Source organism: Lissotriton helveticus, chromosome 3_1, assembly GCF_964261635.1.
Source record: "Lissotriton helveticus chromosome 3_1, aLisHel1.1, whole genome shotgun sequence".
Classification (NCBI taxonomy): domain Eukaryota; kingdom Metazoa; phylum Chordata; class Amphibia; order Caudata; family Salamandridae; genus Lissotriton; species Lissotriton helveticus.
Window position 1 is genome coordinate 1768844283 of NC_136061.1, and position 25456 is coordinate 1768869738.

The window sequence follows — 25456 nt, forward strand, 5'->3', positions numbered from 1 at the left end:
CCTGATTACATGCCACTTCACTTCCTAAAATGAGGTTAAACATTCCTGCTAAGCACACCCAGTTAACTGCATACCCAGCATATCTGCCACCCACATTACTATGTGGACCTAGAGCGGAGGGGGGCAGCCCAGTGAGGATGACATTTGTTTCTAGTAGTGTCACACACCATATAGACCGAAGTTGTAAGATTTCCATGACTATTCACTCGTTTATCAAACTCTAGCCCCATAGAGCCCCCAACCCCTCTACCTACAGGAGCTCAGATAGCCAACTCTAGCAGAGAGCGCAAACGGGTCTTGGCACAACGAAAAAACAATGTTGCACATGTTATTGAAAAAAACAGAAGTCTTTATTTCTCATTGAACAGAATTAGTAGAAAATCCACACAAAAAACAAGCAAGACACAAAATTTCAACTACGAAAGAAGAAAAAAACCAAGTACGTCAAATTACAATAAATTAAAAAGGAGCATACATTTCACTCGACTGCAGAAGTTGCGTCATCAAAACAATCCCACCCCTCCCCCCCAAAAATCCCTAAAGTGTACAGCAGTATAGGGGACATGCCCCCGATCACAGTAAAAGCCTTCCTTTCATTTCACTGAGGAGGGCTACAGCTTATGTGAAATGTAGAGGCACATTTGGTTGCAAAGTTATAGTACTACCCCTCTACTCTCCACAACGCCGCCTAACACTACCCCTCCCCAACCCCATGGGTATACCTAGTCGGAAAAAAGCGTCCTCTGTCAGCCCAAAAACCTTGGGGGTGGTAGGGGGGAGAAATCAACACGGTATCTGAGGGACTTGCGCCAGTGACAACAATTTAAATGCCGTTTGGCACACAGCAGTTTAAAACAAACCGGCACACTTAGTTAACCCAACCTGCAAAAAGGGCCTTTCATACTTCAGTAATGTCAACAAAGCCACATGTGGCAAGCCAAAGGTTTAAGAAGACCGGAGCCACATGCAGCACAGACCAGGTATTTGCAAACCTCATGTAATGGCTGCAAGGTCAGCCATGACTTTGAGGGAGTGCTAATTTCTGCTCCAAGACGGATAAACACAAATTGCTTTTAACCTAGGCAGCGCACATGGGGGGGGGGGGGGGGGGGGGGGGGGGGGGGTGAATAGGCCATCTTTGGAGCACGCAAGATACCAACTAAAGATATATGGTCACAAAGAATCACAAGGAGACACTGAATGGAGAAAGTACCAATTCTTACAGGTAAGCAAAGTAGCGAGGACAGGGAGACAATACTGCCGACTACATCGGTATACGTTCTAAGACTAAAGACATACCAAAGCAGCCAGAGTCCGCATACCAACACCACATGATGCATACACGAGAACCAGAGCATGAAACAGACTACAGTACCCAGAGGCACTGGGGCAAATACCTGAAAGAAAGTATTTCCAAACAAAGTGCCCCCCCCCCCCCCCCCCCCCAAAAGCAGCTCTTTGGTCCTCGGTACCTAGTTTGTGTTTCCCCCCCCCAAATCAGGCACTTGCTGAACTTTTGTGAAACTACCTTAATACCAAGCCACAGTGCAGACTGTATGAACACTCCCCTGTTGAAAGTGATCTCCTGTGCCTAATGACTCCAAGCTGAAAATCCCAATCCTACCATTCTACAGCCAAATATGAATACAACAAAAAGGATATAAACTGATGACTTATTGGGGACAAAAGAAAAACATTGGCTTCAAATATGTGCAAACATGCCTAATCTAACCCATGCCCCTCCCTCCACGGAGTGTGCTTGTAGCCCACAAATATCTGCTTCTCCGATTTACGCTATGGCACAAGGGTGAAAGACCGGTCTAAGACTTAACCCTTCACTTTAAAAGCCCCTAGTGCAAGAAACCCATTTGTCTGAAGCAGTCCTTTTGGGCAATGAACCCCCAATACAACACTCTGCCTGCTACCACCCCCCCTCCCAGTTACCACCCTCCCATCAGTGCAAACTTTTGAATAGCGTTAAACTGCTGCAGCAAGAGACATTTGCACCAATTGTGGATGTTACAAAAGCCTTGTGTTCAAAGCGCGTACAAGTCCCTTTTCTCCACTGCCCCAGTTTCACATTAGTAAACTAACTCACGATCCCTAGGGAAAACAGATATTCTGCCTTCCCACAGCAACCCTGAGGGGTACACACGCGGTCCGAAGGAACGTTGCAGTAGTCCCAGGTGGCCTCTTTGTGGACGAGTGATGCTGGAGATCTTTGGTGAAAATATTGTTTTTATTCAGAAAAAGTGCAAGGGGCATCTGCATCAGAATCACTTTGGTCCCAGCTGACCACAGCCCCGACCAGCTGTAGAAGTTCCACGCTCACAGTGGTGTGCCAGTATGATGCACTGAACACATGAAGAGGGATGCACAGCTTTCCTGGTCGAAAACTAGCGTTGGAGAGCAGAAGCGATCCACAATGGGCACATATCATTCAAGTACGAGTCAGGGGTCCAGCCCCCATACATTTTGACCAGGTGAACTTTAATACTGGTTGTGACGATGAATCAGTGCAGCCTTGAGCAATCAGTGCATGAGCTGAGCATCCTCCAGTGTCACAGCATACTCCTCCAGAAAGAAAATCTTTACTGATGGTTTGCAACTCCAAATATGTATAAGGGGTGGAACTGTGCAGAAGGTGCTGTCAGGAAGAAGGGGACCAAGGAGCAGCTCATGTCATGTAGCGAGTGATGGCTCTTAAAGCATAAAGGAGTGCAGCCTGCATTCGAGCTTCCAGGAGCAGCAGGTTCACATGGACCTGCAATGAAAAGTGAAGAATGGGTTAAACAAAAAGTAAAAAAAGAAATCTAGTCCTCAGAAACACCAAGTACCCCAAAGCCATGCAAAGGTTATACCTCAAATTATCAAAGTCTACTCAGAACTGGTACAAACTTTCAGACATTCACCAATTCCTCAATGTTATAGTTAAGTCAGAGTTTACAAAAGGAAGAGGTTTTTTTGGCTATCAACTCTGGCACTGTATGACGAATCGACATAGCACTTTACAAAACAAACTTTACTGATCTCTGCTCCTTCATGGAAGTTTCACCCCAATCCATCAATTAGGGGCCAGAAAAAAAAATTGGGGTTGTAAGCTCCAAAACATTGATTTCCCTTAATTCCCATAGGAAAATGTGCTCTCCGATACAGAAAAACAGCTATATAGAATTACATCAAATTTGGAAAAAGTTAAGACTTTATTCAGAAAGTGTGCTTTAGTGTATGCGTTACGTTTAAGAATTTTTCTCCGAGAGTTTTGCGGTCCCATAGTACCGAAAATGATCAAATTAAATAAAAATAGGGCCGTCGTATTGGTTGATGGAGCTTTCTTTCCCATCAACCATTTCGGTACCATGGGACTGGTCCCAGACGATAAGATGGGCTGGCTGCAACTCAGATGTAACTAAGTAATAAATCTTTATTCAGCATTTTCATTAAACACCATAAAAGTACAATAAAAACTTTTGAACTATACAAATAAAAATGGTCATAATGAAGACCACATTGGAAACTGAGTACTATAAATAATTACATAATTCATTTAAAGAACCCCTACTCCCCCCAATACATGTTTAACGGATACCTCTAGTATCCCTAAGTTTAACAGCTCATCTTTAATAATTTGTCATCGCAAAGAGGGTCAGGCGATCTCGGGCCATTTGTAAATATGAGGGCTTCAGACACGTGTATAACATTAGCCTCTTTTAACAAATTAAAAAAGGACGCCTGGGCATTGAATAAAAAGGGCATAACAATACAAAATGTAGGATATCCTGTGGAGATCGTTGATCGCAGCCGCAGGGACCCTTTGACTCAGAATTTTTAAAACCTGCTGGCTCAGCAAGCAGGTGATGTAAAAGGTTGAGCCTAAAATGAGTTATTAAAAATCTGTCATGCGCGTTATGTATTAGTGCTAGGTAGGGCTCCATTCCTACACAGGACCTTATCTGGGTATATGCCTTAACCGATTGTTTGGTGCTATCCTTGGCTTCTCGTGTATTGGCTTGGTATTTGAAAAACATCTTTTTAACTCTAGTCTGATCCCTTTTGTGATACAGGAAGGTGTCTGAAAAAGATCTTCACTCCTGATGCTTTCCAATCCACCCTTAACATACTTGAGCCAGGGAATTACCATTCCCTTCTCCCTCCCCAGGCAGTCCCTAATAATCAGTCTAGACAGACTTGCTTCTGGGTTGATCCAGATCTTTAGCCATGCAATCAATGGCCTACACCCCACCCTATCAACTAGAAAATCACAGCCCAGTTCTTCGTGTATAATGTGGGAGGGAACTCCCTGGGGAATTTTGAGGAGCCTTCTCAGATATTTATTCTCCTCGATTTGCAATTTGGTTGCATCCACCATTCCCCATAGTTCCGCCCCATATGCCACTTTCGGCTAACAAATAGCATTATAAAACACCATCATCTGCTCAGGAGAACATCGCCCAAGTCTGCGACCAAAATTCATTATTGCCCCTGAGCTTGCAACTAATTTGTTACGTTCCTCAATCAGAGGTTTAAAATTAAGACCCTGGTCAATTAAAATTGCCAGGTAAGAAAAGGGCTGAACCTTTGTTAGACTAAAAGTACCTATTTTATAATTGAACTTTATCCCCGCACTTCTTGGACCAACCTCCATGACATAAAATTTAGACCAATTTGCAGTTCAACCTAACCCGTTCATGAAGTCTACGAACCCATCTATCAGTCGCTGCAGTCAGAGTGGTGTTCGTGCCAGCAGGACTGCATAGTCTGCATAAAGCAGGACAGGAATCGCTCGTTCCTATTCTTGGTGAATCCACCTTTAATTCCATGAGGGATTGTTCAAGACCATTTATGTATAAAGAAAACAAAAAGGGGGCAAGAATACATCCCTGTCTGACCCCACTAGAACAATTGAACGGTTCGGTTTATAGCCCTCTAAATTGTACCCCTCTCTTGCAGATTTATTGTGATGTAGGGCTCTCAGTATGTTAATCAGGTCAATATCTACCCCCATATTGGACATTATGATCCATAACTTCTCCCTATTCACGCAATCAAAGACGGCAGCTAGGTCCATAAACGCTAAATAGACCTTTCCCTTACTGGCCACTGTGTATTTTGTCACCAGCAGGTATTAGTTCAGGCATCGGTCAGTGGTAGACCTACACACCCGAAACCCATCCTGCACATCCGTGAGAATACCATGTTCCTCTTCCCAGCTCATCAGGCGATTCAAAACAACTCTTCCCAAGACCTTGGCTGTCACGTCTATCAGGGAGATGGGGCAGTAACACTAAGGGTTATCCCTGCTCCCCTTTTTTAAGATTGGCACTATTATGGCCGTTGACCAGGAGCGTGGTAACCCCGTGACCATTGTTCCCAGCAACGTGCGCGGCAGCGCGCGCATATCTGGTCCTCCGAGCGCGCAGTGCTGCGAGTGGAGTGCACACCCACAACACAGCCCGGGAGATCATTCGCGCCGCTGTTTTTATAACTCGAGCGGCACGAAAAATTACACTTTCCAGGTTGTTGTGGCTCCTGCATTTGCTGTATTTCCTCCTTAATGGAGCACAGCTACGGGGTGATTGTGGGCCATTGTGGAAATATTTGTTAAATGTAGCACCGTAATGCGCTGCAATTAACATAAATATTTCCACAATGGCCCACAATAGGGGAGAGGGGTTGGCCTAACGGCTAGGGCGCTCGACCTCGGACCTGGGGATCTGGGTTCGAGTCTCGGTAACGACGCCACAAACCTCCTGTGATTCTGGGCAAATCACTTAATCTCCCCGTGCCTAAAATGAAAGTAACTGGAAAAACGTAAAATGTAACGTAACTGGAAAAATATGTAAAGCGCTCCGTTACCTGATTCGGTTCGGGTCTAGTTCGCGCTATATAAAACTCTGCAAAAAAAAAAAAAAAAAAAAAAAGAAAAAAAAACTCACCCCGCAGCTGTGCTCCATTAAGGAGGAATTACAGCAAGCCCAAAGCGCCTCGAGCCTCTTGCATTGCCCCTTGTACCTCATGCACTGGCACACCTTCAGGGCTCACAAGGCATCACAGCCCACACAGAGCTCCGACTTGCATTAGTTTCCTGGGCCTCAGCGCCGAGCTGTTCACGGGACTCTGAAACGGATTCGGAAAAACAAGTTTCTGCGGGCATTGGAGCGCTGCGATACAACCCCTGCTAGAACAGCGCCAGGACCAGGCCAGTCACTTACAAGGCGCTCTACACATTCGGACGGTTTCATCTGAGAGCCCCAAGAGGTTGTACGAATCTGTTCACCGCAACGCTGTTAAAAAGCTGTAAAATATCAGGTGGTGCTCCGAGGGCCTCGCACAGAGTGCCGGGTAATATATCAGTGAAACCATCACATGCCACGGAAAACCCTGCACTCCACAGGTTCTATGTTTGAATTCCAGTTAGATAGCTCAGTGGGTTGAACTCTGTGGCAGAACTCTTGTCTAAATGCAGGGCACACATTACGCCCCTTACATTGGTTGGTGAATGCACCCACTAGTAAGACATCTATGTAAAAGTTATGCTTCTGGTCCCAGTGAGGCAGCCTGTCAGGTTAATGCACCTGCTGTAGATATCTGTGGGTTGTACATTCCTGCACTCGCTTCTTAAGTACTCGGGGTAATGCAATTCAGATGAGGGAATTAAGGTATGTGCACAGTGTAACCATGAGCTAAAAGGGCAGACATAGCTGCCAAGGTTCCAGATTGCTATGTGACATTTTCGTAATTTTAGTGTAATTATAAGTGACATTCAACGACTATGAGTGACCCTTTCTCGCAAGCAAAATCAAGCAATGAAGACAAGGGAAACCTATATGGAAGGGCACTCATCTCGTATCCTTTTGAGCTATCCGTACAGTAAAACAATTGTGTAACTGCAGTATATTTTAAGTGTTTGATCTGGAGGAGCACAAATTGAGGATTGAAAACGTACCACAGTAGTTGGGGTTGACATAATAAATTTTTTTTTTTTTTAGAGTGTTTCATATCGCAAACTAGACCCGAGATATCCGGTATTGGAGCGCTTTACATGAGCACCAGTTTCGTTGCAGAAGGACACATTCATTTGTTAGGCACAGCAAAATTCAGTGATTTTCTCAGAATCACAGGATGTTGAGCATTGTTGCCGAGACTTCACCACCACCAGCTTCGAAGTTGACAGCTCTAGCCGTAAGGCATAAATCCTCTCCCCCATTTCTAACCAATCTAATACCTTTTAGCAACATTAGGATCTGTGATATGCATGATGCCTGTTCTTTGCAGCAGGCACATCAACCCTTTATGCTACTGGTGAATCAACTTGCATGGGGCAAATCTCTCTCCCAGGAGGAACATTAAACCCCAGGTTCTCTTTGACTGAACAATGGATTCAGTGCTGGGAAAATAACTTCTGCTGCTCCGCATGTACATGGCAGCTGCAGTCTGTGGTGATACTCTCACTGCAGACAGTTGCTTAGACTGTGGAAAGGGCTGTGATGTGCTGGAGACAGTTGCAGTCTGAAGATAGCAGGATAGCACAGTGACAAATGATTCTGATGCTCCTCTCGGCATACCATAGAGTACTGCGTTGTACCTTATCTGCAGCAGTAGTTTGTGATTTTTTTTTTTAAGGAAGGAACAGCATGCTTTTTTTCTGAGAAGGGTCTGCATTTTCTACATCTGTTTCAAGGTGTAGTTCTTTCACAGTTTAGCATTACTCTGCCTCCTTGGAACGGATAATTGGGGAGAATGGTATCCTGCCTCGCAGCCTATTTTGCTCCATGTCAACTGTTTTGTCGCTAAGTTTTGTCTCATCTCAAAAAGTAATCAATAATCAAATGTGAAATATTCACCACATTTGAAGAGGGCATGGCGAGGCTGGCACGCAGAGCCTTAAGACCCTTGGCACATTTCCTTGTGATAGCCCCTGTCGAACACTTCCTCCCCCACCCTTCCAGCAGGGGAAGGCAGTACGTGTCAATGAGGACTACCTTGTCCTTCAATTTCATTCTGGTGGCAGCAATTCCTTGTGGCCCGGGATAGTTGCAAGAGGATTTGAAAACTGAAAACATTCTGCCTGCGCCGAGCGTTTCAGTCCCTGACACAAGCCAGCAGGCTGCTGTTTAACTTCGTCCTTTAGCAGAACTAACATTCCATGGACCGCCTGGCACTAGTAAACTTCGCTGTGTTGAGCAGGCCATAAGTCTGCACGCATGTGCATATTAATACTGACCAATTAGTGTCGGGGGAGGTTGGAAAGGTCAGCCTACCTACATAACAAGCAAAATACCAGGGTGAACAATCAAAGCATAGCATAATTCATGTAGGCTGCTGTGCCCCGTCTGCTTTGTGTTTCTGTAACCTAACAAAATATCAGACTCTACAAACCATAAAAACCGGTAATACACTCAGCTTTTAAGTACGCTTATTTGCGTGACAATTGTTTTACATGTGGTAATGTAACTTAAAATGCGTTAGTGTCAGGGTTGGGCAGAAAAGGTGAACTTTACAACCGGAAGCCAAAATATGGAAGCTAAGCCTAATTAATAGTCGTTCCCTCCCAAAATATAAAATAGAAATTACGGCTTCTGTTGGAAGAGGGAGATTTCGATGTTTTGTTTATTATGCAATGTTGGCTTAACAAAAGTTCAGATCTGGATATTTTGATGGCCCTTCCCTCTGGGTTTCAAATACTCAGACAAGATTGTATAGGAAGGGTAGGGGGGCGGCATAGTTATTATACTAAAGGACTAATTAAACTGCACCATTACTCCCCTCCAAATATCAAATTGCAAAGCTTTCAATTCACCATCTCATTTTCTCCTACATATACTTTTTCAGTCCAGCCCTGCCTGCCCCATCAAACAGGCCTCCTCACTTCCAATACTTAGGTTATTTTTTTACACAATCAAGCAGGAACCCCAGTGTCAACACAATGCCTGAATCTGACTCACCCTGCGGGCCGATGTAATGGCCACGAGGAACACTGCCTTCCAGGACAAGTGCTGTAGCAAAGCCTTATCAATAGGTTCCAAAGGTTCCTTCATCAATCTGGACAGCACCACATTCAATTCCCATGAATGTGAAGGAAGATGAACAGGAGGAAACACTTTCTTCAAGCCTTCCAAAAAATCCCAAAAAATTCTTAATCACAGGAATTTGGAAAAAGGAAGTCTGTGAAAGGCATTTCCTGTAGGCAGTCAGCGCAGCTAGATGGACCTTAATGGAAAGGAAGTTAAGGCCAGACTGTGCCAAATGCAGAAGATATGGAAGGATGACATCTTCCTTACATGTCGTCGGCTCATAGTTCTGGGACTTGCACCAGATGCAGAATCTCTTCCACTTGTAAGCATAAGAAGTCCTAGTGGAAGGTCTCTTACCCTCCTTCAGTAGGTCCATACAATCCGCAGGAAGATTCAAATGGCCATATTGTACTCTCTCAGGAGCCATGCCGCCAAACTCAAAGACGAGAATTGAATGTGGTGCTGTCCAGATTGATGAAGGAACCTTTGGAACCTATTCATAAGGCTTCGCTACAGCACTTGTCCTGCAAGGCGGTGTTCCTCGTGGCCATTACATTGGCCCGCAGGGTGAGTGAGATTCAGGCATTGTGTTGCCAAGAACCTTATACTGTATTTCATGCTGCTAAGGTTGTAATGCGTACTCACCCTAAGTTTCTTCCTAAGGTTATTTCTGATTTCCATGTTAACCAGACTATAACGTTACCTACATTTTTTTAGAATTCCTCCACTCCAGTGGAAAGATCTCTTCATTCCCTGGATGTCAGAAGGGTGTTGAAATTTTATCTGGATAAAACCAAGGATATTCGTAGGTCAGACCAATTGTTAATCAACTATGGGTCAGTCAGGACTGGTCTTGCTACCTCTAAACAGTCCATCTCGAGGTGGATTGTGTCCTGTATACAATTGTGTAATCAAAAGGCTAATAAGACCTTAGGGGGTAAGCCAAAGGCTCATTCCACCAGGGTCAAAGTGGCCACGACAGCTTTGCTCCGTAATGTTCCCATTGCAGAGATCTGCAGGGCTGCCACTTGGAAGTCAGTCCATACCTTTGCTAGGCATTACTGTCTGGACTCTGATGCCAAGGCAGATGCTCAGGTTGGGCAGGCTTCGCTGCGAAATCTGTTCGCACAGTATTGGGGTTGTACTTCTTCTCCACCGCCGCTTTGGTGTTGGGGATGGGCTTGCCATTCTATTCACTAGATTATGACTATACACAGAGATCCCCTACTACAGAAGGAGTAGTTTCTTACCTGTAACTCCAGTTCTGTAGTAGGGGTATCTCTGTTATAGTCATAAGCGCCCGCCTCCCCGGTGGAGAAAGATGTTCATGTACTGAATGCTACAGGTCTAGCTTTTTACGCCTCCTAAAAACTGAAAGTGGAGGGGACCTGCTGTGCATTCTGGGATACTGAGAGTTCTAGAAAGTTTCCTTAAAGGCACAGTATCCCTTTGTGAGCCACATAATGGCAGCCTATGGGGCTTGTCTGTCCACCTCTTCCTCTCTATCTTCCAGAGGCTTTCTTGGTAAAAGGGGACGTTTTTCTATGAGAGAAACTTGGTAGGCTGTGCTGAATTTTAATTTTGGTGGAATATCTAGTTGAAGTACTGGACAGTGTAGCCTTTTTAGTATAGGCTGCATTATTTGTCTTTAAATTCTCTTAAGTGTCTATGCAGGACTGCACATTGAGACAGCTTAAGAGATTATTTTTGATTGCTCCGGGGTCCCCGCACATGAGCGGGACTATTCACTAGATTAGGACTATACACAGAGATCCCCTACTACAGAATGGGTCATACTGATAGCTGGTAATGAAGAGGATGAAAGGCAACCAACAAGCACTGGCAGCAGTGTGTTCTGCAACCCATAATAGATGGTGGGTCTACACAAGGCCAGCGTGAAAACAGGGAACAGTTTGAGGGGAAGCTGGTGGGTGAAACTAGGGTCCCCATAAAGTAGTAGGTGAAACAATGGAGCCAAGACGTCTGACTTAATCAGAACAGCTATTCTGCATTTTTGGGATCAGCTTTTAGGGACTGGCGATTACTTCCGTTCTTGGTGAAATAGAACAGATCACTGATCTGCATAAAGCAGGGTCTCTGTGCCATCTTTACATCAGTATGCACTATGGCACAATACAAAACAATAGAAGGCCTAAATGGAAGGCAATAAGTAATGAGACTACATGTCTCAGGCAATGCTTAATTCCAATGCAAAGAAAACCCTAGCAAAGATGAATGTCCTCTATTAAAAAAAAAAATACGAAGCAAGTGGTTACAGGAGCAAAAAGAATAGAAAGTAAGGGCTGATCGCTTGGTGGTAAAATAAATAAAGATAAAGAAGCTGCCACGGATATTGGACTTAGAAATCCTTCATACAGAACTGAAAAGCTGGCGGACCGAGGAATGCTGAAGTAACATCTGTCAATCAAAATTGCCGACCATTCAGCATTCTGTCTCACATGTTAAAAACAATCCTGACATTAAGGGAATCCAAATTAACGAACTCCTCTATTAATCAAAAAAGGTAGTGGAGAATTCATGCCATCAAGCAACATTTTGTGAGACAGAACACAAAACAAAAAGTCATGCCTATGCAGTATTATGCTCTAATAAAGAGAAATGTTCTTAGGAAGATTACTGTATGGCAGCCACAAACCTACAACTCTATGCTCCCAATGATCCCATCACAAAAGCGGATTTCTTAAGACATGGGTGAATCAGTGACGTTCTAAACCGTGCACCATCCGTAAATGGGATGACCCCAACAAACCCCTGGCTGGATTGGGAAAACTGTTGTTGGGCCGGGCCAGGCCAAGCAGGGCCGGTTGGATGACATATCTGTCTCACTGGGTGTGGGAGCTGCAGAGTGTTCAATGCTGGATTAACATGCGATTGAAGACACGTGAGCAGAGGCAGACAGTAAGTCTGAGGTTGTACCTTCTCAGAATGCCGGAAGTGTCTCCAGAAGCCGGTGTACATCCGCTTGTTGGTCTTCTCTGGGTAACAGGCCACTGTTTTTATATAGACTTTCAGGCTGCGCTCCAGCAACTGATTCACTTCCCCGTAATCGTAATCATCATACCTGCAAACAAAGCAATAAAACCAGTTACTCCTCACTCATGCCAGCACCCACGGATTAGGAGTCTCCAAACATAACAGGAAGGACAACTTCATTGAGAGGCTTGGATTAGAAGAGAATGGACTGACAAGAGAACGCACCGGATGCCAAAGACGCAATGAATGTAGTTCCAGATCGCCCGGCGCAGCATGGAGGTGTCCACACCACTGTGCATGGCCATGGTATGGTAGGTGAGGTTGTAAACAATTTGGAACTTCTCATCCAGGAGCTGGCCCACTTCTGGCAGAAGGCGATTGATTAACGAGTAGCCATGGTCCTCCCAGGTGTAGTCCTGTATTTAAGAAATAAATAAAAATAAGCCAAGACTGTACAAAACCCATCTCAGACATTTTGCAATTTTTTTTATAGGGGCATCACAATGTAAACACTGCTCATGTTCACTTTATCATGAAAGGCTCCCGGCCCGCGCGCTGCTCCGGCCTGGAGCCCAGCGTCCTTGGGAGGCCCCCCGCGACGCACACACTCCCTGATTGTAGCGGAGGGTGTGGGGCATCTGCAGGGCTACCCTGATCGCTGCTGGTGCCTGTGGAGCGGCGATTGCTGAGTGCTCCCGATCCCCGCCAAGGACCCAACATGGCGGCCGCCCGTTACCAGCTCGGGCTATGGAGCAACAAGGAGGAGGAGCGGAGACCGGGGGAGAGTCGGACGGGCGGGCGCTGTTCACCCGAGCCGATGTAGGGCTCCTGCCGCGTCCCCCGCTGCCACCTCGTTGCTGGTGTCTGTGGAGCGGCGCTGGCTGGCTGCTGTCGATCCCTGCCGGGGACCCAACATGGCGGACGCCCGCTGCCGGCCCGGACTGAAGGGCATCAGGGAAGAGGAGCGGAGACCGGGGGCGAGTCGGACAGGCGCTGATCACCTGAGCGGTATGTAGAGCTCCCTCTGCGTACCCCGCTGCCACCCGCTGTCACCCGCCGAGACTGAGGGCATTCCAGGGGCACACCAGTAAAGGGCCGGTGATTGACGGCGGCGCCCCTGCTGATGACGGCGCCGCCCTGAGGCCTTCCCACCGACCTGCTCCGGGGGCCATTCACCCCTCTCTCCGCCACAGACGAGCCTGGGCCCGAGGGCAGAGATGCGCCCCCCCCCTTCCCGGCCGCGCTGTTTGGCGCCGGCGGTGCCTGACTTCAAGATGGCGCCCTTGGGGACACACTTTCTATGACCGGCAGACGCAGGCTACGGGAACACGAACGCAGAGGATAGTGCCCTGGTGGACTCTGGAGGACTTTTTCGTTGGACTAGTCCCTCCCTACATACCCTGCATCCTACCCACCCTTCCTCTATGCTGTGAATGCTGCTGTTTTTTTTCTTGGACAGTTCTCGCTGGACTCTAGCCCTTCCTTCCCTCCAGACCTTTGCATCCCACCCACCCCTCCTCTATGCTGGTACTCGTGTAGTGTTTGCAGCGGTCCTCTGTACTCTCTACCACCCCTATATTACCCCTAGAGTGTTTCCAGTCACATCCCTCCTGTCAAGATAGATGATAACTCTAATGACTAGTTTACTATTTGATTTTTAGACTGTATCCATGTGTATCCCCTCCCTGGGTTAGAATTATAGCTTTTACGACTAATCGCCTGTGGAACTGGTGAAATATAGCCAGGTGTACCCCCTCCCCCGTGTGAAGAGATAACCCTATCCACTAGAGCAAAAAGAAAGGTGTTCCTGAAATGTGTAACGTAACTGATTTTATGTAAAGTGCCTTGTAAAGGGGCAGCTGAAATTCCAGGAGCCTAGTCCCGACAGCTCGACGACTTCGGAGGGCTGGAAGTGGTCCCCCGCTACACGGCGGAGGAGGGCACTGGACATCGAATGCTGTCTTATGTAAAGCGCTCTGATAACCTAACCGGCTCAAGATTCTGAAATGTGCAACGTAATTGATTCTATGTAAACTGCTGTGATAACATGTAACGGAACTGGTGCTATGTAAAGCGCTCTGATAACCTAATCGGTTCAAGTTCGCGCTATAGAAAACTCTAAAATAAAAGGCTCCCCTCAATCTAACCAATCAGACCGATGCTTTAAAACCTCGCATGGGTTCAAGGGCAACACAGTTAGTCTTTAGAGGCCTCAACTCTGATGCAATGTGAAGTTAAAGTCCAAAAGGCAGAGCGCTAAAAAAAAATTAAAAAAAATTGAGGCAAACCTGTGCTCGAAATGTGGGCGGCGTCTGCTCTCCTCGGCGGGTGAAGTCCTGGTAACCGAACTCTGGATCTTCCACAAAGCAGAGGACACTGGGAGGGAGAGTGCGATCTGCCAAATCTAGAGACAAATTGGACAGGCAATGAGGTTAGAGGATCATGGTAGTCCAACTACTCCTATGGTCACAGGATGAACACCAAAGTGCAAACAAGAGGGAGCCTGGAAGAAGACTCCAGTAAGATGGGCTGGGGGGAAAAGGGAACAGACTGTTAGGCTCCGTTATATTACTTCTCTACAGGCCGAGAACAAACTAGCTCTTTTTCTTTAAACCTTCGGCAAGCGTTCGCCCCTAAATAGTTCAGTCAGTTAAGATCTGTGTAGGCAGCTGCAGCTCCTCCGCTAAGGCGGGGAGCATTGCCCCACAGGAAAAATAAAATAATAACACCATGTTATTATCATTTTATTTTTCCAAACTGGCTCTGTTTATGTGTGGCGGAGCTGGGCTGTCCGCAGAGCAGGGGGAGGAGTGGTGGACACGTTCTAAGTGTGCATGGCCGTTTGGACAGCCGTCTTGGGCCGGCCATACAGTCATGCACCCATAGCAGGTCTGTATGGCAGCTGAATTGCACAGCCAGGGTGGAGAACATGCTGAGAGTCCCTGTCTGAGCGCCGACCAATCATGACGCTGCTGTCATTCTGGTGACAGCAGCATTGATTGGCTAGGGGAGTCTGTGCTTCCAGTTTCGTGCGTCGGACGGAATGGAGTATGTGGATTTTTCTTTTCTTCTTAAGTCGCCCCCCTCCCTGCCCCACCACTACAGCCCCATAGCAGCCACTACTGTGTGTAGGTTTAAGAAATTTTAGTGTTCTCCATTCCTGTTCTTAATTCGAAAACGCAAACTATACAGGTCCTCTACTCTTACCCTGCATAGCCCGCTTCACCCAACAAAAACTGCTCCTCTCACGCCACACCGTCCCCAACCACAAATCAAATGTAAAGAAAGTTTGCCAGGTCGGAAGGCTCGAGTGTGAACATTCATTTAGTTTGTTACCGTGGAACAGAGAAAGAAATAGCAAGAAAGGTCACGGATGAAAACCGTGAAACCTTGGCAGGTAAACAGTGACAGGAACAGAATTAAATCTTTGGATGCAGAACCTCTCAGCCCTCAAGGTCCCCCGGTTTATACTTCGTATTATGCCTACCTGCGGGTGCTACAAATGAACTCTCAGTCTTTTCCTTCTCGAAGCGAGTTTCCATCTCCTCCTGGCTGGCCGCCTCCTCCTCCAGCTGGCATTTGTGGAGTAGCTTCATCCGCTCCATCAGGGCCTCCACCTCCTGCATGGCGTCCCGGCCCTGAGACAAGAGGTTCAAGAAGTCACTTGGGGCCCCTTAGTTACCCAGTTTGCTAATGCTTTGCTCAACCTTCAGAGCGCACACAATATGGAAATGCTTTTATATCAAAACCTGCATCTCACATCTTTTCATTTCCAATGTGTACATATACCTCAACCCCAAACCCGACCACCCAAATACTTTACCCAACCTGCGCTGCCCTATTCTTTAAAATGCATTACAACAGTTTTTCTTCTTACCACCAGGTCATTCACCCCTCCAATCTACCCTCACGAACCCAACCTTTGGTCAGTTGTCCATCTGCATGAGGTCCTTAGCAGGTTGCTGATTTGCTCATACAAGCAGCCACTTTCATCATACTACTGCAGAACGGTCACCACTTCCTCAAATGTCTGGTTTCACTCTGGCTTGTTTCTTCACTACAGCACATGTCCTGCACTCGCTCACAGTTGTGCTCAGTTTCATTTACGATGAAATAACTATCACCACAGCAACTTATTAAAGAAATTAGCAGGAAAAGCCTACTCTTCATGCCAGGGTGACATTTATACCTTTGCTGCTCTTCTACGTGTCCCCTCCAGTTTTTCATAAAGCCTATAGGGTTGCAGAAGGCATAGTGGGAGGTGCATGGGATGGGTATTGAACATCTAGCGGTCCAAGTAAGTACACAAACAAGAGTGATAATGTCCAGGACATCTTCACCAACCCGTCAGAGGACCATCTGAACTCTGCTCACTTACACCACTGCCATTCATCATGTCCTCCTGGTTGGTGCTTTCACAGTTCCGGGGAGAGGGCGGCCGCCCCCCTTCTTGATCACTTTCTGGGTTGATGCCACAGCCAAATACGAAAGACGCAAGCGAGTGGTAGTGCGTGAGTAGTACAAGGGCGTGGATGAGCTCCGCCAAAGACCAACTGCTTTGCTCAGTCTTCAGGAGAGCCTGAGGAAAATAAAAGATGGTTGGTTACCAGAAGAGCCCAGTCAGCTGCAGAGATCCAACCTTCCATTATAGGAGCATAACAATGTAAAGCCAAGAACAGGAGATACTCCAAAACTAAGGAAGAACCAAGCAAGTGAAGGAAAAAAATCACTTGAAGTACCTCTAAGATCCCACCCCAAATCTGCCCACAATCAGTACAAGACTTCTTTCTCACTAAACCAAGAGCACTATTGGGCATTTCCATGCCTTCCTATCCGCATCATCGCTGTGCAGAATACAGACAATCCATCAACGATCACTGATTAATAAGATCCAAGATACCCAACCCCCATCTCATGCCTTTGCCCTGACCTCTATGTGATCTTTGGTGATGAGCCAGGGACGGTGCGCCAGAATCTTGTTAATCTCGTTCAGGTTTCGCAACTTCCGAGGGGCGCACTGCAAACCATGCAGCCACTCTGGATTTCCACCAACCTGCAGGAACTCTGCCATGTGCAAGTTCACAAGGTATGAGCACTGGTGCCGTGCTGCTGCCTGCCGTAGAGGGAAGGAAGAAAGAAAAGTATGACAAACCCACCATGAACCTCAAGCACTCGCGACAATATACTGTTGCACAAACTGAAGAACAGAACGCCAAATACACCAGTAAAACTTGGGCCTATGCTTTCCTAATACAATGAGAGGGCTAACATGGGACCCTCTCCAAAGTGCGAGACTTAAGTAGTCATTGCTTAGGGGTCCGAACCCATCACTACAAAATTAATACAATGCCCAAGCACTACCCTTCCCCCTCAATCCCCACCACCCTAAAACAAAACACATGCAGCGTTAGCTACCAACAAATCACTGTACGAGGCTTATTTTAAATGTCATCGTCCACAAACCCTGACTCTTAGCTCACCATGATGGCCACATAGTGTCTTTCTGGGAAGGGAAGAGGCCCATCCATGTGTAGCAGGTGGTACTGTGTCTTCCAGAAGCGGGAAAGGTACTCCGGGTGCAAGCCCATCACCATGGTTGTATGGTCCACGCGGCCGGTGGAAACAAAAGCTTCAAGAAAGAGATGCCGCCCGTCCTTCTGCGAACCCTCCTGGACAATCTGCAAAAGATACTGGAGTGTCAGCGTTAAAGAAATACTAGTCTCCCGACTACACCACCGATCAGTGTGCGAGACTCAACAACCCTCTTTTGTTGCTTTATGTAGTGTCAGCCCAACCACAAAGATCCTCGAAATAAAAGGCCCAGTGTTTCAGCCCACTGCTTGGGCAAAAATTAGTGACAGGGGCACATCGAAGTTCACCTGAGAACCATGGCCTTTATATCCAACCGAAAGGACTTTAGTAAGTCGTAGTTTACAGAGCTGCTAAACCAAAAGTAAAACTTGCATGACTACAGATGTCCAAAACACTATCTCTACAACAGAAAGCATGAATTCCTTTCTTACAAAACATTAATAGCTACCCGTATCATGTAATGCCAGCTACGAAAAGAGTGGGCTGGAGAGGTATGGGAATGGGGAGCAGAAATTATTTAAAGTCTAAACCAATTGTTGTACGAGCAAAATACCGTGCGGTTTGTGGATTTAGGACTAGTCTTTCATCTGATAAACTGCGGGTTCTGAAACTGTTTTTTTCAGTTCTTGTAATGGTGGAAAATGACTTCACATCAATGTTACTGGGTGTGCAAATTGCGGATTTGAAACCATTGCTGAACATGGAGGCAGCACAACCTGAGTCCCCAGCAGGTAGACATTTTCTGCTATGTACCAAGGCTAGCTAGGGTGACCAGGCGTCCCGGAGTTGCCGGGACAGTCCCTGGGTTTCAACAGCAGTCTCGGCAGATTTCGGCATATTTGGCGCATGTCCCGGTTTTTAAAGAGGCTCAACTGAAAACAGTGAAAGGTACTTTTTTAGGTGTTCCAAAACAGGGCTAGTTAGCAGCGGTTATAAGTAAGCACTTTTATTAACAGGTAAGATGATGGTTTTAAAATTACAGTTTAGTGCTTCTTCTGTGTTTCTATGTTGAAGAGGGCGGTTATTCTTTCCTTCTTCGTTAACGTAAAATTGTAGTTCTTCCTCTATTTTTGCAAGATGTACTGGTTTTTGGGTCACAAGATCTGGTCACCCTACCCAAGGCTGGCAGATCTTACTAGGTTGTCGACATTAATCACAGAACTGCTTTCATGGTCCCACTAACAACTTCGATGATATGTTATGGCAGACAACCAGAAAAGTATTTTTTTTAAAATGAAAAAAACAAAAAAAAAATGTGAGGAGCAGAGTACTACTAACCACTTTTTGCGCATTCAACTAAAAAGTAGTTCATGACTGAAGTATATCAAGGTGAGTTGACAAAAGGTATTCAAGTAAGAGAATCTAAAATCAAGGGATACAGGAGAAGGTTGCTGAAGCGTGAGCACTAAAAGTGGTTTAATGGCATATTCTAATTAGGGCTCCCAGTTTTATGGTATTTTTTATTTATACATTTCCGTCTGTATTTATCCATATTTTTTCTGGCCATCTTACTGGTATTTTTCCATATTTATTGTGTTTGGAGTGTAAATGGAGCCGGAAAATGGTATATTTCCACGTTTATTCATCTCTTGGATGTGTGCTCACATGTATGCCAGTCAAGTTTTAGCAAAATAAGCAGCCACGTATAACACTACACTCACAGGTACATATTAGTGTCATACTACAAATATATGTTAACAGGCCTGTATTTAAGGAAATCTCATTCTGTTTAACTGTCCAGGCTGTCCGTTTGCTCATTTGTTGCCTGGAATTCATGAAAGCTAGCGTGGAGAGTCTCACAAGAACCATTTTCAGTTTTTTTACGCAACAGAAAACAATGAGTTTCCTGTATTTATTTTTAAAAGCAGGAAAATACTGAAAATGGTGCTCGTTGTGAGACTTTCAACGGGGTCTTTCATCAAATCCAGGCAACAGCCAGGTAGACACACAGCATGGAGAGTAAAAAAATAGAATGCAATTTCCTTTAATACAGGTATATGTTAACATATTTGTAGTATAAGACTAATATGTACCTGTGAGTGTAGTTATTTTTTGAACGGAGTTTTATATAGCGATAACTTGACCCGGTAACTGGTATCGGAGCGCTTTACATAGCTCCAGTTGCGTTACATGAGGACACATTTCATTTTTGTTAGGCACTGGGAGATTTAATGATTTGCCCAGAATCACAGGATGTTCAGCGTCATTGTCGAGACTCGAACCCGGTTTCCCAGATTAGAGGTCGACCGCCCTAGCAGTTAGGCCAAAACGTGGCTCCTTTATTTGCTAAATCGTGACAGGCATCCAGGTCTGAGTGAAAGTTCAAAAGTTAAATAAACATTGAACCATACCATTTTACTGCTCCATTTATTCTCAAAACACTAAATAAAAATATTACAATTTCCCCAGGCGCCCAAATTGAACTTCCTTCTACTAGGGTACCTTTTCTTAGGAGATAGTCTAAATTAGGCACTTAAAAATGAGTATATGCAGTACTTCAGCCGCTTTGTTGCTCAATTAAAATTACCCTTAGGAACTAGTAACGGAAAGGCAGCGTTGTTGCCATCAATACTTGTAGCAAGCAGTTGCGACAGCCTCTCATCGGTGGAGAGCAGGCGCTCCACTGCCTGCCGAGTAAGAGAAAGGAGACATTCCAGGACCTAGAGTGGAACCAGTCTAAAAATCTGCTCACTCCCCTCTCCCCTTTCCCCTTCCACTCCCAACTGACAGTGTTCAAGTATTGTTACAAACCAATTTACACACCCACCATAGCAGTTGTTCGGACCTCCTAACATATTTTCACCCAGACTATGCTGCAGTGCAACAGTACAAGGTGTTGGGCTTTGCTGGCTGTACAGCCGTTTAGTTGATTCATCAAATTTCCCAGTACATTAAATACTCTGCTTCCAATGTACTTGGAGGTGCCTGCGAGCTGATATGAATAATCATAGCCATATACACGCCAAAAATATCCACAGTTTCCGGTAGGATTAGTCATTGCTACCTTACGTAAGCAGCGCAGACTTAGCTCTGGTTCAGCGTGCACCTGAGGCTGTTGGTGACGTGTGAAGGACAGAACTGGTTGGGTGACCACGGGCACGGGACGATTTATGCTCCGCCTGCACAGGCAGTCATAGGCTGCCTCCTAACCTACAGTAGGGCAGGGATTATATTTAAGGGTATCTATCACGTTTTTTAGAGGGTTTGGGTGTGTGGAGTTGGTGGTAATGATTGCTGTCGCACCTAAAGAAAATAATCCCAAACCCAAGCAGCAGATAGCAGGGCTTGCTCGTACTGCAAAAGTCCTGTTCAGGCACCACGAGTTGGAAACCAGTCATTCTTAAGCATGAGCGCAAAATCCGCTCCGATCGCGGATTTTGCGGATTTTCGGCAAATCCGCGAACTCTCGCGGATTTGCCGAAAATCCGCAATCCGAGCGGATTTTGCGGTCAAAAGTTCAAGCGCGCCTAATTAACGATGGCGCCGGCAAGCTGCCAGCGCCATCCTGCAATAGTTACTTAATTAGCTTCAACAGGAAGCTCTAACAGATAAGATACAGCAGGGGCTCGAGCGCCTGCTTTATTTTAGCAGTTGGAGCTTCCTGTTGAAGCTAATTAAGTAACTTTTGCAGGATGGCGCTGGCAGCTTGCCGGCGCCATCGTAAATTATTTCAACAGTGGTGTCTTCTTGAATAAATATGAAGGGCAGGGTTCATTCGGGCACGACGGTCCTGGCACAAAAAAATAAACCTCAACAGGAAACACTTGCAAATATCAATAAAGCATGTGCCCTAGTTGAAGCTTAAATTCAGTGACTCATTCATCAGCCCAAAAATTAATCTGCTGCTCTGATCGGTCTCTGACCTTTTATACACACAAGAGGCATGCTCGCATGGACGCCCCGTCCGTTTGGCCCCGCCCACACACTCGAGGTGTGCACCGTCTTCCCGCCATTTACCCACTATGATGGACATTTCACTCAAGGGACCCCTGCGCACTTCGGCGCGATTGCATAGTGACACACACTTGGTCGCTGGAACTAGTTGAAGCGCAAATGCAGTGACTCATTCAGCAGCCCAAAAAAAAACGTGAGCGTTGGGAGGCTGGGCATCTTTGACTTTTACGAGCGCAACCCCCGTGCTGTTCCTGTGACCAGGGGCTTCTGTCTCTTAATCTGCTGCTCTGATCGGTCTCTGACCTTTTAGACACACAAGAGGCATGTGCGCTCGCGTGGAAGCCCCGTCCGTTTGGCCCCGCCCACACGCTCGAGGAAGCCCCGCCCCCAAATCCGCAAATTTTGCGGATCCACGATCCGTGAATCCGCTGAATCCGCGAATCGTGGATCCGCAAAATCCGCCCATGCTTAGTCATTCTAGACTTGCCAAATATCCTTACACGATTATCATCACTTAACACACAGCTCCACAGATGCCTAAACAGCACCCGAAGACCATGGCACAAGCTACAAAAGAACATATCCAGACTGACAGTGGCAGCTTTATTCTTTACAGTCCAAAGAAAGATTAGAAAACAACTAAACTTCATCTTTACCATACTGACTCACCACATCAAAAGCCAACTCGGAGCAGAGCAACGTTTCCCACCCATAACCTTTCTGTAACACAAAAGCTCAAACTGACTGGACACACATGTTCTCTTTGGCATGCTCTTTCGCCCTGGTGGGACTCCCTGTCCCAAGGTGCACTGGACCCTGCACCAACTCTGCAGTTGCTCATTGGTGGATGATTCACCATCACACTTATAGCGCTGCCCCACCATCTTTCCCCGGAAGTACAACCATGTCCCTCTAAAAGAGTCTTCCCCTTGAACATCACTTGCCTAGGACTATTTAACGCCTGATGGCGTTATCACATTAGAGGAATGGTCTTGTTTGCCGAACAGGCGTGATCATGGTCAAAAGAAAGGTACAGGAGGAATCCCTACCCTGAGCCCACCCACAAAACATGGCGATTGACCCCATGTTCGAAAGAGCCCTAGGGGTGGTTAATGTCGAAACTGAGCGGTCAGAGAAAAGGCTCTCTGGGACTTGGTGCGGCCCCAGTTGGTGCTTCGTCATACAAACTCCATAAGCACCACAGATCAGCATTCAATAATTATGTCCTGGATTGTGTAAAATCTAATCAATTCTCACAGTTCAGTTTAAACACCATAAAGTCAGCCCATATAATATGCTTGCAGGAAACATGGAAGATTCCATTTATATGGTTATGTCTCTATACAGACCCCAGCTATATACCTTGGCCCATGGACGACCCAAAGGTGGTATGGAGATTTTAATTTCAAACCCATCACCTACAGTTATTAAGAAAACCTCGAACACATTTCCCTATCACCGGCAGGTGTATTTAGTAATAGATCAAAAGTACGAGATTTAAATTAATTTTTATAATAACGTTTAACAATACTATCGTTATTGAACTAATTGAAGAACTAGAGATAGCAAATTATGTACACCTTTGGGTTGCTGATTTTTATACGAGTAAACGTCAGAGCTCCTTTAGTGATGCATGCGATTTTCTAGATGGTTTCGGGATTGACCAGCCCCACTTTCCCCATTACCCATATTGGGATTCGCTAGCTGAGCTCCTGTACAAATTACATTTGGAAGTGAGAACAGGAATTAGGAGACCATGGTCCTGGGTTACCGACTTCTATCTGTAAAAAGACATAAATTGATAACAATCCTTGCAATTGAAAGTACAGTGCTTAGCAACCATGATGTCCTTAAACTCATTTTAAACATCACCTAATATTAAATCTAATGTGATGGGCAGTGAGCCTCCATGAAGGCGGTGGATAGAAGTGGTGTCAGTGTTAAATGGGCAAGCGTCAATGAACCAAAAATGCTCGTATTTATAGTCACTGAGAATTGGGAAACATTTGTTATATGCACAGAATAGGGGATGGATCCTGAAAGGCGGATGGAAGCATTTTCCAAAATAACTTCAGCAAATTGCAGATAATTTGATAATCCTGGTTAAAGGCCAAGGGAAGCTAAGAAAAGGTTGGTTCAACTCACACTGCACGATCAAGGTCCAAGGAAGGCCCTGCAAGATAATCCTTCACCTGTTTTGTGGGTTAAGGTGAGAATGATCTATAAAGGTAGAACTAGTCAACAAGCATTGGAAATGCAATAGGTCTCGCAGCATTAGAGTTAGTGCTTTTAGAATTGTTTATGGTTTTTTGTGTAAATCTTTAGCATTTTTGTTTCCTGTAGCCAATGCTAAAGAATAAAAAAAAAAAGCCATAAACATTTCTAAAAGCTGTAACTCAAATGCTCCGAGACCTATTGGGGTGAGTGAGGGTGAGTGAGTGAGGGTGAGTGAGTGAGGGTGAGTGAGTGAGGGTGAGTGAGTGAGGGTGAGTGAGTGTGAGTGAGGGTGAGTGAGGGTGAGTGAGGGTGAGTGAGGTGAGTGTGAGTGAGGGTGAGTGAGGGTGAGTGAGGGTGAGTGAGTGAGGGTGAGTGAGGGTGAGTGAGTGTGAGTGAGGGTGAGTGAGGGTGAGTGAGGGTGAGTGAGGGTGAGTGAGGGTGAGTGAGGGTGAGTGAGGGTGAGTGAGGGTGAGTGAGGGTGAGTGAGGGTGAGTGAGGGTGAGTGAGGGTGAGTGAGGGTGAGTGAGGGTGAGTGAGGGTGAGTGAGGGTGAGTGAGGGTGAGTGAGGGTGAGTGAGGGTGAGTGAGGGTGAGTGAGGGTGAGTGAGGGTGAGTGAGGGTGAGTGAGGGTGAGTGAGGGTGAGTGAGGGTGAGTGAGGGTGAGTGAGGGTGAGTGAGGGTGAGTGAGGGTGAGTGAGGGTGAGTGAGGGTGAGTGAGGGTGAGTGAGGGTGAGTGAGGGTGAGTGAGGGTGAGTGAGGGTGAGTGAGGGTGAGTGAGGGTGAGTGAGGGTGAGTGAGGGTGAGTGAGGGTGAGTGAGGGTGAGTGAGGGTGAGTGAGGGTGAGTGAGGGTGAGTGAGGGTGAGTGAGGGTGAGTGAGGGTGAGTGAGGGTGAGTGAGGGTGAGTGAGGGTGAGTGAGGGTGAGTGAGGGTGAGTGAGGGTGAGTGAGGGTGAGTGAGGGTGAGTGAGGGTGAGTGAGGGTGAGTGAGGGTGAGTGAGGGTGAGTGAGGGTGAGTGAGGGTGAGTGAGGGTGAGTGAGGGTGAGTGAGGGTGAGTGAGGGTGAGTGAGGGTGAGTGAGGGTGAGTGAGGGTGAGTGAGGGTGAGTGAGGGTGAGTGAGGGTGAGTGAGGTGAGTGAGGGTGAGTGAAGGAGGGTGAGTGAGGGTGAGTGAGGGTGATCTATCTTTATCTATCTTTATCTATCTTTATCTATCTTATCTATCTTTATTAGGTGGTGAGGGTGAGTGAGGGTGAGTGAGGGTGAGTGAGGGTGAGTGAGGGTGAGTGAGGGTGAGTGAGGGTGAGTGAGGGTGAGTGAGGGTGAGTGAGGGTGAGTGAGGGTGAGTGAGGGTGAGTGAGGGTGAGTGAGGGTGAGTGAGGGTGAGAGGGGTGAGTGAGGGTGAGTGAGGGTGAGTGAGGGTGAGTGAGGTGAGTGAGGGAGAGGAGGGTGAGTGAGGGGAGTGAGGGTGAGTGAGGGTGAGGTGAGGGTGAGTGAGGGATGAGTGAGGGTGAGTGGAGGGTGAGTGAGGGTGAGTGAGGGTGAGTGAGGGTGAGGGTGAGTGAGGGTTGAGGTGGTGAGTGAGGGTGAGGGGGTTGAGGTGAGTGAGGGTGGAGGGTGGGGTGAGGGTTGAGGGTGAGTGAGGATGAGTGAGAGTGAGGGTGAGTGAGGGTGAGTGGAGGGGTGAGGGTGAGGGGTTGAGGGTGAGGGGTTGAGGGTGAGGGGTTGAGGGTGAGGTGAGGGTGAGGAG

At 46.6% G+C, this 25456-nt stretch overlaps 1 protein-coding gene across 1 annotated transcript in view; it reads right to left on the reverse strand.

Moving 5' to 3' along the window:
• Positions 1-328: 328 nt before the first annotated feature.
• Positions 329-25456, reverse strand: part of SESN2 (sestrin 2) — a 69739-nt gene continuing 44611 nt past the window's right edge. The window contains exons 3-10 of the mRNA XM_078682602.1: positions 17489-17686; positions 16939-17121; positions 16387-16587; positions 15496-15646; positions 14297-14412; positions 12234-12424; positions 11952-12096; positions 329-2764 (exon numbers count right to left, since the gene is read on the reverse strand). Coding sequence (XP_078538728.1) covers positions 2678-2764; positions 11952-12096; positions 12234-12424; positions 14297-14412; positions 15496-15646; positions 16387-16587; positions 16939-17121; positions 17489-17686 — 1272 coding nt within the window. The 3' untranslated portion in view covers positions 329-2677. The remainder of the gene's footprint in view (positions 2765-11951; positions 12097-12233; positions 12425-14296; positions 14413-15495; positions 15647-16386; positions 16588-16938; positions 17122-17488; positions 17687-25456) is intronic.